Here is a 13198-nt window from a genome sequence, read left to right on the forward strand (position 1 = left end):
TCTTGTGTCCCCTATCCGACCATATATTCACTATGACTATTGCACTAACACTAATACTTTATTAAAACTAGGTGAAGCATTAACTTGTAAGACGACTCGCCCACTTGCACTAGCTTCACTTCACTTGTGTCGTTATTTTCTCTTTTTGTTTTATAATCAACTAGCCAACCCTCGGCGTACCATATTCCGCATAATCAGGCCGATTTTTTAATAATTTTTAAGCACAGGGAGAAAATTAACATTTGAAAAATCGGTAATGTAATAAATCAGCAAGAAAAGCAACATTGTAACAATGCACGGAACGAACCAACAAACAATCGTCCGTGATGAAAACTGGTGGACCCCCCATCACGCCTTCTCCTGCCAGAAGGAGGGATTCGAGTGCACTGTGCTCAGGCGCGGTGTATGGAATGGCAGGAGAGGAGAAGGACGTCCACTCAGCTCCCTCCATCATGCTAGTCTGGTGATTTCTCATTCCTCCAACTTCGCGAGAAACATGCCTCTATGAACAGTCAAGGTGGCTCGGAGGTGCCAGGAGTTGGTGGGCGTGGCTCCTTCCTGCGTGCGCCATAAGTGTCTTACTTGTCGGTGGCTCAGTGAATCCACGCCCCTTCCAGCGTGCTTTCCATGGTTGTCTTGCCTTAGTGAATTATATATATAGAAGATAGATATATAGTGGCGTGGCGGCTCCTGGGATTTGGTGGCCCTGTGCAGGTGCACAGTTTTCACAAACCTAAGGTCGCCCCTAGTCGCTCTCACTGGAACGTCTGGTCACCCTAGTAACTTATACTGTCAATACAATAGTGAATTGGTTGGGATCAGAGCTTAAAATTGCAGCCTGACATCCTGATCATACTGAATGTGGGATGTGGGTGGAGTTGTCGGTGTTTGAGGGGTAGAGTTTTGAATATAGAGGTAGTTAAGGTGTGGTTGGTTTTTATGTTTAGGGCGTGTTGGGGCTCTCCTGTTTTGGTCTCTGTTAAGCTGAAACAAGCACCTTAAAAGAAAGATATAATAAAGTAAACCATTGAGCAATCAAGCCTTGTGTGTCACTCCTTGCTGTAAATTAGGACAAGGGAACTCAGGGACAGGGTTTTACCCCAGAGCATGTTGCTCTGGCCCTGAAGCTTCACAGCACTGGACATGAAGAAGAAGCTCCCCTGTGTCACCCCGCCCACGTTCCGGAGATATGCAGGAAAGGTATCAATTCATTATAAGCTGCAGATAATGAAGCTGTGAGGTTGGTTTAGTGTAAAGTAAATAATACGTCAATGTTTATTTGCTCTTTGCAAAGCGAGTTGCATGGTTCTTCACTCTTTATCTAGATAACCTTTAGGATGTACTTGCATTTTAAATACTAACGGTTGGGAAATCGTTTACCTTACCTGTTACAACTTAAGGCATCCGCAGGAGTGAGATGCTGGTGCACTGCAACTCTTCTGTTTGCGCTCAAGCCTCTGGAAAAACTTCGTAAAAGTGAAAACAACTTGCTGACGTGGAGGTTTCCCGCGCGCGCCAAGCTCGACTTGCCCATAGAAAATTGACATCCCGCGCGCGCGCAAGCAAGCAAGCAGCCAGTGACAGCGACTTCCAACCCGCGCACACAGTCTGCGGCGATTGGGGGTGAAAATGAGGCAACTCAACAAGATATACAAGTTGGTGTAACCGCTGTCGAGATGAAACGGAAACAGTGAACGTATTTGTAGTTGAAGTCGCACGGAATGCTTCTATCTTTTCAGATGGACGAGCTCACACATTCTCTAATGCTTTTCAATGGGAGATTTAAAAAGTTTAAAACGGTGTGCGGCGCGATCCGTTCGAGATAATTTCCTCGACAAATAATTTCCCTTGGATTATATGCGTGCCAAATTTCAACAAAATTGGTCCAGTTAGGGAGACAGAGGTGAGTTGTTCCATGCGGAGAGACAGACATGGGTTATCGAAATAGGGGCTTCTTATATTACAGTATATGCGAACGTCGCTAAAATGTGTAAATATCGAAAGGGACTGAATTCTGTCCGAATCCAATGTAAGTTAAAGTTAGAAACTGAAACTCCAAATCTTCAAAACAAGAGTCAATTCTGTTTTGATGCTAAAGCATTTTTTTATTCAAATCTGAAAAAAACATCAATTTAACATTTCTTAAGTATATCAGTGCTTAAAACAGAGGCATATAAATTTTCTTAACCATATACTAATATGTGACCTCAGGGCTGTCTTAACAGCATTATAGACCCCTGAGCAAAGTAGTGTGCTTGGGCCCCTGTTTTAATAGTAAACCAGAAACACACATCGGTATCAGGAACATTGTGGGCCCGAATCCTCCTCGGGCAGCCCGGCAAGTGCCCAATATGCCCATACGTTAAGATGGCCCTGGGTGACCACCTGAATATCAACCGTACAAAAGGCTGGAGCATCACACAATAAGATTTCATTCAGATTTAAATATACTGTACAGTATTTATACCATGATCTTGTTATATTATTATACCAGCAGAACAAATGTGCAGTTGCTGGAGATTCAATCTATAATAAAAAAAATAATATTGGATTATATATATATATATATATTTGTCACACAAATCGCATACAAAAAATAAACTAAGCCAACTACCTTGACACACATTTACTATCAAGGGCACAAAAATCCTACACCTCTTACTGAAATATTCATCCCTTTGGTATACTGACCTCTTCTGTTTAATGACATTTTACGTAAAACAGCTGTTACATGATTTAATATGTTGCTGTATCCATAACCATTCTAACCCCTGCGACTTTTTCTTAAAACACTGAACTTAAAGATAAACTCAGTTAAATGACCTGACAGCTCCTGGTGCTCAGAGGTGACAAAGTGCCATTGATATTCCTTTACCTTTTTGTGCTACTCGTTTACCCATTCCAGCCAGCTGGTTTATATTTTAAAATAACATTTTTCCAACAACATGCCCTATTTAAAGCTATGCACAATGATGTAGCTTATCATCATCCTCTTTAATAAAACCCCTTGTGTGCGTCCAGTGTCCGTGTGTGTGTCTTCTGGAGAAGTGTACACGCGCGCGGCCACACAGCACGTGTTCAGTCTCTTCCTGTGCATTCCCTGTGCAGAGAGATACACACAAAGTCGCGCACGAGTCAAGCACACACACAGGCGCGCGTGACTCACACACACACAGGCGCGTGCGTCACGCACACACAGGCACGCACAGTCCGTGTGTGTGTCTTCTGGAGAAGTGCGCATGCGCGGGGCCAAACAGCACGTGTTCAGTCTCTTCCTGTGCATTCCCTGTGCAGAGAGAGACAGACACACACAGGCGCGAATCACACACACACGAGTCACACACGCACACGCGAGACAAACAGGCACGCGCGACAGACAGACACACACAGGCTAGAGACAGACAGACACACACACAGACACAGAGGCGTGCGCTTAAGAGACACACGCGGGAGACACACACAAAGGCGCGCAAGAGAGAGACACACACAGGCGCACGCGTGCATTGTTGCAATGTTACTTTTCTTGGTTGTTTATTAAATTACAGATTTTTCAAATGTTCATTTTTTCCCCTGTGCTTAAAACTCATTAAAAAAAGAGTTTTTAGCGAGCGGGTCATAAGGCTATAGCGCAGATTCCAGCAGTGTTAGTTTTCTCTGTTGTTCAAGGTTTTCTTAGTGTTATTCAATGTTTTTACATTTAGTTTACTATTACGCTGTGCTTTCTATGCCATAGTTAACTATATTTGTGCTTAAAAACTTAAAAAAAATATATTTACATACAGTTCATACGGTCTGGAACGGATTATGGTCGTGAACCAAGGTTCCACTGTATTACTGTCAGACAAAATTACAGGCATTTCACGGAAATACAAACCAGTATTACTGAGAGAGAAAATTAAAGGCACACAATACAGTGACACATATTACAGCCACACACAAGGTCCCTTGCCATTTAATATAGACCGTTCATACAAATGTTTATGCACTACTGTTCTAGCGCCCGTTATTTTAACGGGCTTAATGTCTAGTTCCTTAATAAATATGAATGTGAGGTACCATTGACACCTTGCAATCAGTGTTATCCAAGTGTTATTGAATTACTTTCAAAAGGTTGTGTTTCAAAAGAAAAAAGTAACATTCTTCTACTGGCTTAATGCCATTCAGGAGGCAGGAGGCTGGCACTTATCTAGAAGTACAGAGTGCAAAGCAGGACTGAAATGGACAGGATGCCAGTTTATTGCACTTACTGCACAAATACACAACCACGCGGTCTCTGTGCCACCTCAGGGTTATTATAATCTAATTGATTTATTGTCCCGTGTTATTAACCGAGTACAAGTAAGTAATAAGGTTGTAACTTGTGACCTATAAATGTTGGATATAACCTATTTAGATTACTTTTAGGGAGTTGCAGGGAGTTTGAAATAAGTTAAAATACTGGTAAGAATATTTTAGCATTTTCCAGCTAAAACGATAAGGCATGAGTGGTCTGCCTTGGGTCTGGACATACAGTATATTGCATATCTAACTCTCATTTAGAAATATGACTGTTACAATTGTTAGGGTGGAATAAGGCAAAGGAGCATAGTTGGGGTGCCAACCACGTCACCTTGTTCACTGCATGTAGTAGTGCAACATAAATTGGGTGTGATAATTGCCTTTGCAGTCTCTGTGGCTTCTCTAATAAGCGGGAACTATGATCCTCAGACTGAAATACCATCTTCCAGAATTTCCCGAATACATACTGTCCCGACCGGAAGTAGCGGGGTCTTTGTGACCATGGGTATGGTGGCTTAGGTGCTCTCAATGGGCAGCTACACTGAGCTAGAGAGGAGAAAAGAGATGACAAATTTAGCAGTGGCGCCCCCTTTTGCCCCAGCGGGGCTTTGCATACCTTGTTTGTATTGTGTTTATTTTAATGCTTTTTTGTGCAGCACTTTGGCGCAACCTCTGTTGTTTTAAATGTGCTTTTATAAATAAATAATCTAATCTAATTTTATCCAAACCTGGAAGGTGATCCTCAGACACCCATACGTGACACAATATATTAAGGGAAATATATGTTTCCTTGTATTTCAGATATAGTCTTAAAAATATATGTTTAAATTAAATATATGTGTCATTATATTGAAAGATATATCTTGTCAGGGATGCCAGGGGCCATGACCCGGCCGGGACGCCAGGAGGGACCGGAAGAGGGTCAGAGCCCTGCCTGGACCACGGGGGTTTGCCTTCCGGTTGCTTTGGGGGCCCGCGGGTCAAGGGCATGGAAGCCCTTCCTGTAGGGGCCCGTGGTCACCGCCAGGAGGCGCCCCAATGCCTTGGGACTTGTTTCCCCAGCACTCCTGCCACACCAGGAAGTGCTGGGGAAGATGTGATGGCGCCGGAGAGCAGCGGGAGGACAGCCGGCACTTCCGCCCGCGCTGGGGCGTGTGCCAGGTATGCCGGGAACACCAGGTGCTCATCCGGGTCAGCTATAAAGGGGCGCCTCCCTTCATTCAGAGCTGGAGTCGGGTGGAAGGAGGGGCCGAAGCAGTGGAGAGTGGAGGCGGCCCGAAGAAAGGCATTGTGGCCAGGACTTTGTGTGATTAGGGGTTTGTGCACTGAACTGGGTCTTTGTGACCATTATTTGGGGGTCTTTGTGACCATAATTATTGTAAATATTCTCTGTAATAAACGTGTGGTGGTTTTACAACAACATGTCCGCCTGTCTGTGCCCGGGTGCCGTTCACATCTGGCGTAGTCGGCAGGATGCTCCGCCTGTTTCAAAGGCGGAGACCTGTTCAAAAAATATTGTTGTGGGCGGCCCGGTGCAGCAGGGGACCCCACCCGCGTACGCGGTGCTGCGTGCACACAGCCCAGCGGCGAGAACCCACGGACGCCAGGGGTCCGCAGGAGGGCCGTTATTCCCTGAAGCGGGCGGGCGGCGTGCATTGGAGGAGTGCAGCGGGCTCCCGCGATCGCGCCGTTGCTGGAGCGCCGGGGCGGCATGGCGTCCAGAGGCCACGCCGAGGGCGTTTCCTCGGTTAGAGCGGGACCTGGGAGGTGAGTTCCCTGCCTATGCGGCAGCGGCCCTTAGGGGCCGGGCGTGTTTTTTGTTTTCCAGGCAGGGACCTCCCGGATCAGCGTCAGTGGCGGGCGCATGCTGGTTTTGCGGGCTCCGGTAAGGCGGCGGCAGCCGAGGGCTCTCTTGGAGGAAGAGACGCTGCAGCTCGAAGGTGCTGGCAACGACAAGGCTGCCGGCAAAGCGTCGCCGCCGCAGAAGGGGAGCCAAGATGGCGCGGACCAGAAGTCCCTCCCCTGACAGGCACGCGATTGGGCGGTGTGTCTTGTGTGCCCGCCGATGACTGCAGAGGCGGGACCAAGGAATGTCCATCACGGGCAGGGGAGACCCGATTGGGCGGAGGAAAAGGCCCACAGGAAGTGGCGGCGTCGGAGGCTGACAGACAGGTAGGCTCAGCGTCGGTTAACTTCCTGTCTTTGCCGGCTGCTCTGGCGGAGCTGGAGGCGCCCTTCAGCCCGTGGAGCAGCGTGTTTTACAGATGCTCACGTGCCCTCGGGCTGAGGTGCTGGAACTGGAGAGGAAGGCGCCGCGCTGCAAGCGTTCGATCGACAACGGGGCGGCGCGACGCTGGAATCTCCAGCGGGAGGTCTGGCGGAGACGGTGAGTACAGCCGACTCCGTACAGCATGGGGAGGTCTGTTGAAAAAGGCTGTGATGATAACGATCAGTTCCGAGTAAGCAGCCCTCCGACAGGAGGCGGCGCCAGCTGTATATCTTGGCGAGGGGAGTCGAGAGGGCGCTGAATGGACACGGGCTGCTAAGTGCCCGGTCCTAGCCCCGCCCGAGTGGAAGCTGCGGTCTTGCGCCCGCACTATAGGGACGCAGAGACGGGACAGAGCGCCTTTTATTCCATAAGGAGTCTCAAACCGTCATGGCGTCCCAGAGTGAACGGAGGAATAAAGGGCTGGGTGCCGATTCCTCCGATATGTTGCGGGCGCAGGCGGAAAGGGGCTGCGTGTTGGTTACGGAGTCGCATATCGTCAAAGGCGTCCAAAGTGAAGGGAGGATTAAGCGGGTGCGCCTCCTCCAATACAGTGAGGCAGCGTTGCTGGGTGCAGCGTGGCGGCTGGCCGCCCTCTGAGGAGCAGAGGGAATCCCTGAGGCCGGCGGTGAGAGAGCAGGCGGTGCCGACAGTTCCACTATCGAGAGGACACGGAAGCCGCGGAGAGGGTGCCGATCAGGCAAGTGCGGGGTGCGGTTGGAGAACGCTGCCCGTGCGTGCACGAGCTGGGTGCTGGCAGCGGTTCTGCCCCTGTGTTCTCTTTGTAGGGGCGGACTACGGGCGAGCTGAAGGAGCCCCTTCGGCGGAGCAGCCCTCTGATGTCGGGCGTCTGCGGAATAATCTCTCTGCCGGTCGCAGCTGCGCTCACAGCTGGAGGAGCCTACGGGGAGCAGTGGCTCGGAACAAAGGAAGCGGAGGTCTCGGAGGGTGCCTACCGAGGAGGCCCGGGGTGCGGTAAAGGGGAGCACAACCTGTGCGAGGCGCAGGGATGCACCATGGGTTGGTGCTCAGATTGTGTCTCCGCCCCTGTCCCTGCTAGGAGTGGGGGGCCGGACCCGGCTATCCTCGAGTGGGTCCCGTTTCGGGGCTCTGCTGCCCTCGCGGGGCGGGTCGCTCTTTCCCACGAGTGGTCTTAGCTGGCTGTGGGGGACTGTCAGGGATGCCAGGGGCCATGACCCGGCGGGGCGCCAGGAGGGACGGAAGAGGGTCAGAGCCCTGCCTGGACCACGTGGGGTTTGCCTTCCGGGTTGCTTTGGGGGCCACGGGTCAAGGGCATGGAAGCCCTTCCCTGTAGGGGCCCGTGGTCACCGCCAGGAGGCGCCCCAATGCCTTGGGACTTGTTTCCCCAGCACTCCTGCCACACCAGGAAGTGCTGGGGGAAGAAGGACGGCGCCGGAGAGCAGCCGGGAGGACAGCGGCACTTCCGCCACGCTGGGCGTGGCCAAATGGAACGGGGAACACCAGGTGCTCATCCGGGTCAGCTATAAAAGGGGCCGCCTCCCTTCATTCAGAGCTGGAGTCGGGTGGAAGGAGGACGAAGCAGTGGAGAGTGGAGGCGGCCCGAAGAAAGGCATTGTGGCCAGGACTTTGTGTGATTAGGGGTTTGTGCACTGAACTGGGTCTTTGTGACCATTATTTGGGGGTCTTTGTGACCATAATTATTGTAAATATTCTCTGTAATAAACGTGTGGTGGTTTTACAACAACATGTCCGCCTGTCTGTGCCCGGGTGCCGTTCACAATCTATATGTCTTTGGCAATATTGTGATGTATTTCATTTTTGTAAGCTATTGAAGTCCTTGCTGAATTCAATGCCCTTTTCTGTTCCAATTCTCGAAATCTATTTTTGTGGGAAATTTCTATATGTTTGTATTCTATTATAGTTTTCATTTTCAGACACCTTTTTAAATTTTGTTTCTTTTTAATTATCTTTCTCATGGCCACTAATTATTCATTTGTGTCCTACATATTTTACAAAGAAAAAAAGATCTGTATTATTTTTCCATCCATCCATCCTTTTCCGCTTATCCGAGATCGGGTCACGGGGGCAGCAGTTTGAGCAGAGATGCCCAGACTTCCCTCTCCCCGGCCACTTCTTCTAGCTCTTCTGGGGATCAACAGAACAACTAACATACAACTCCTTATTACCTGTTCAGTAACTTAACTTTTACATTTTTTTCTTTGCTTATTTATTGTTTATATATACTTACCTTGCCCCACTGGCTGCCTATGGCGGTCCAACCCCACCACCATGATAGCTCATTTCTCTCACTATCGTTCCACTGGTATATACAGTACCAACACGGTGAAAACTCTGGCCTTGAGATTTATGCATAGTTATAGCAAATGCTAAAATTACTGGAAATTGTATGTCTGTGTAATATGAATTGTAATCTACTTGCTGAAGTATTGCCAGCATCTAACTTAACACGCAGAAGAAATACGACGTCTCCTGCATGATTACCACTCATCACCAGCTGGCAGTTGAATGCTTATGCAGTGTTACAGTATAACGTACAATAGTGTGCCATTACATAGGCTTTATTTGTCAGCTGCTAACACACAACTGAACTACTACTGTTCTTAGCAGAGCAGATTTATATAAGGCATTTTGTTTGACAAATGTGTGTTAAATTAGTTGTATTGATGTGAGAATCATTGTTGTATTCTCCTAATGAACAATGATATACAGATGTATAATATGTGATGTATGGTTTTGAAGAAAAATGAGCGTTGTATGAAAACTTCACATGAAAATGTAGTACGATTTCGCTAAACTCCTAATATCAGCGTTTCTCAACCTTTAAGTATTTGCGACCAGAGTTTTCATAACAGTTTTAATCGCACCCCCCTAACATTTTTTTGAAATGTAGATGCATATTTTATTATACCTACTTAACTTTTATCAACATTTATCTAACTCTATATTTATTGTTCTAGTATCAGAATGTAGTTTGTTAATTTGTTTTGGTTTCAACAGATGTTTTTTTCATATTTTTGATTCTTGTTCTCTTTTTTTCACATCTTCGCGCCCCCTTTTTGTTACTTCGCGCTCCCCTAGGGAGGCCCGGCCCCACAGATTGAGAACCACTGCCTTATATAGAGAAAATAGATTTATTTATGTCTATTAAAAAAAAAAATCTTGGGTCGAGACGTGATTTTCTCGGAGACACTTTAACGTCCCGTGAGACAAGGAGGACAGCTGCTGTACAGGCTTTTAAATGTTCAAAGTGCTGCGAGACATGCAGATCATGCAGCACGGCAGAAGCAGCAGCAGCAGCAGCAAGCCAGCTGATCGAGCAAAGAGGAGGTAAAAAAAACACAGTATTTGTTTCCCATTGTATCACCGTTTAAGAGGGGGTTTTGGAGGAGCGACTACATCTTCTTAGCATGCGTTCAGCCCCTCTCTTCACAACGCGAGTGGCAGAGACGAGAAGTGGCTGGCATGTAGTGCGCCCTGCTGGGGGGGTGTGGAAGCAAAGTGAGCAGGGGTGAAAGCCCCCTAGTATACATTTATATTTATTTTCTTGGCAGGGTCTTTTATCCAAAGCAACTTACTGTGCGCTGTGCATTTCCTATTCCTTTGTATACCGAAAATACAGAACTAAATGTTAAATGGGTTCTTGGAACTTGTTTAAGATTTCTGAATGTTTTTGTGAAAGGTGTTTCAGTTTTAGATAGCAATGAAAATAAATCACTTTTGGAGAGACTCTACCAATAAATCACTAACATTAACAAACCTTTTCAAGCACCGGCTGCAACTTCCATGTTGACCCAAAGTCCACAGTGTAGCAAACTGCTCTGCAACATTTGTGGTGATGGCAGTTTGACTTTTTTACATAAAAATATGTGAGGACTATAATAAAAGTTCCAAGATAAAAAGCGATGCCCTGAATATAACCCTGTAGGAAATTACTGAATAGTACCCGAGGGCTACAACATTCTGTCTGTCTGGAAATTAAGGGGAAGTGTATTTAAAACTGATGTAAGGAAGCACTTCTATACACAAAGACCTGTCACGGGACACTGGAACCAACTACCAACACACGGAGTTGAAGCAGAAACCTGGACAAGCTTTAAGAAGAATCTGGGTAAGACACTGGGACAGCTCAGCTATTAGATGAACAAATGAGTGACAAGTGGACTGAATGGTTTCTTCTTGTTTGTGAAGCATCTTGCCTAAGAACATTAAAACACTCTGGACGAGAACAGGCCATTCAGCCCAACAAAGCTCGCCAGTCCTATCCACTTATTTCCTCCAAGAAAACATCAAGTCCAGTTTTGAAAGTCCCTAAAGTACGTCCTGGATGTACTGAATATCGTAACAAATGGAAATGTGCACAGGGTTACAAACAACTCAAGAAACGGACAGATTTCCTGGTATACATTACATACATACATTACATACATGAAACAAGCAGGTGCATCAAGCTTACAGAAATGGCTTCTTTTTGATAGCTGGCAGTAAATCTTCAAGAACAAGCTCCAAAAACAGAAAACCTTCCAATCTTCTTATGGGCAGTCAGGATCCATCTTACTTCTGTTAAGGTGGCGAAGGGATGCGTTACTGTTGTTAAACTGATCCATATTTCTGTCGTATAATTCCACGTTGGGTCTGCACTGAAACTCAGCTTGACTTTCCTCACAATTTAATTCACTGGGTTTAGCACACAAGCCAAAGAATGTGAGAAACACTGGAATAAAAACGATGCCATGGAAAGCGCCAAAACCAATGACTAAGAACATAATTTTAAAAAATGTTCTGAAAATGTAGCTTTCTGCAGCAGCTAATACCGCAACCCCCAGAATTGTCGAGATGGCTCCCTGTACAATGGGGTAGCCGAGGATATAGAGAGCATCGATTGCTTTATCATTGGCTTTTGGTTTCCTGTTGGACACATAGGCATAGGAGATGTGAGCAGAGAAATCGACAGAGAAGCCAATGCAGATGACCAAATTGATCATGGAGATGGAGTCTATGTTCACATCCCAGAATGCCATGAATCCTGACACACCTACAATGACAGATGCGATAGCAAATGTCACCCACAGACAACAAAGTGGATTTGGAATCAACAGAAGTGAGATCAGCAACATTACCACAGTGGCCACTGCAATGTTCTGGATAGTATTGTTAACAACGACTAAGTACTGGTCAAAGTAGATGAAGGCCGGGTGATACACTACAAGGCGAACAACACAGCTTTCTGCCATCTCTCTTAGCTCAGTCAGCATATTTTTTTCAGCAACTGCATTGTTGATGTTTAGTGTCTGAATGAAAAAACGAGAAGCATTGATAACATCCCCTGAAAGATGAACATCTTGCTTGAAATCTGGAAAAAACCTAAAAAATATCATTAAATTATTGATGAATGACGTTTGGCTATTTATATTAATGTTGGCCTTTTGTGCAAAATCTTCATAAAACTGAAGCCAGGATACAGAAAGATTCTGATCAATATATGAAAGGTTTTTAAATTTGCCAATGCAGTTATCAATATCTTCACGAACGGTTATATTCCAGTAGGCAACTTCCTCTGGGATTACAACCATTACATTTGGACCATATTCTAAAAAGTATGCTTCTTCATGGTCATAATATCTGACTATATAGGATTTGTCAAAAGCCAGATTTCTAAGATCTATTCCTTCCTTTATCTGGAAACATCCATAAATGCTGGCTGCTAGGTACCCAGCATACAAGAGCACCACAAATACTTTGGTCCAGATATTTGTCAGAAAAGGTCCATAACACTTCTTGAAGAAGAGGTTCATTGGGTGTTCAGTCTCTGCACCAGTAGATTGGTCATATGAACCCCCTACACAGCAGAGGCTGTATGCTTTAGAGGACTCTGCTGGGGACGTTGTAGGGACCTTCATACAAAGTAGCCAATGTCTGTTACTCTCCTCTCTTTTACCATTTAGAGCTAAAACTGCCCCAAAGAAAGTAATGTTGAATAAGTAGCAAAAGAGAACGGTGGTGCCAGTGTAAAGGCAGAAGGACTGCACTGATCGGAAGGGAGTCATGATGCCAATGTAGAAGGCCAAAACGTCAGTCAGTGTGGTGATGGTGATGGAGACAGCGGCCTCTTTGTATGTCTCAGCTAAGCGATCTTCCACAGAGTCCTGAACTTTTGTTTGCTGCCAGCAAGCAATCATAATGAACATGTCATCCACTCCGATACCTGGAAGACAATTTCAAAAGGAGAATATTTTAAATTATTATGAAGAGTATTCAAACATTATGGTGTGGTGTCTGGTTGGAGTGGGTTTGCAGGCTACCGAATGAGATTCAAGACATTCATCAATTAAGTGTTTGATTCCTCTTCAGACCCACAGCTATAGACTCCTTTCTTTACCCAGGGACATCAAAAGTCATAACGGAGGATGGACCACAGCAAGTGAACAGACAAGTACAGAATCAGAAGAATGTCTTTCTATTAAAACAGGAAACTGAAGTGCAAAAATGGTACAATAAATAAATCAATCAAAGAATACTTTTAAAGAACATCCATGCCATTAAAATAACCAGGGTCGTTGTAGTGCAAAGTTATTGATTCAATAAATAAATAACATTTCTAAAGTGGAGTAGTAAAACTATTATGTCCTTTGAATTCTCTTTTTGTCCTCATCA

The 13198-nt window shown here is 46.0% G+C and overlaps 2 protein-coding genes across 2 annotated transcripts in view; both read right to left on the minus strand.

Annotated features, from left to right (window-relative positions):
* Positions 1-8817, minus strand: part of LOC120529932 (hybrid PKS-NRPS synthetase pytA-like) — a 75417-nt gene extending 66600 nt beyond the window's left edge. The window contains 1 exon segment of the mRNA XM_039754141.1: positions 8775-8817. Within this exon segment, the coding sequence (XP_039610075.1) occupies positions 8775-8817 (43 nt within the window).
* Positions 8818-10947: 2130 nt separating this feature from the next.
* The window catches only part of LOC120529933 (patched domain-containing protein 3-like), a 33139-nt gene continuing 30888 nt past the window's right edge, over positions 10948-13198 (minus strand). The window contains exon 6 of the mRNA XM_039754142.1: positions 10948-12749. Within this exon, the coding sequence (XP_039610076.1) occupies positions 11077-12749 (1673 nt within the window). The 3' untranslated portion in view covers positions 10948-11076. The remainder of the gene's footprint in view (positions 12750-13198) is intronic.

Source organism: Polypterus senegalus, chromosome 5 (assembly GCF_016835505.1).
Source record: "Polypterus senegalus isolate Bchr_013 chromosome 5, ASM1683550v1, whole genome shotgun sequence".
In the NCBI taxonomy this organism is placed as follows: domain Eukaryota; kingdom Metazoa; phylum Chordata; class Cladistia; order Polypteriformes; family Polypteridae; genus Polypterus; species Polypterus senegalus.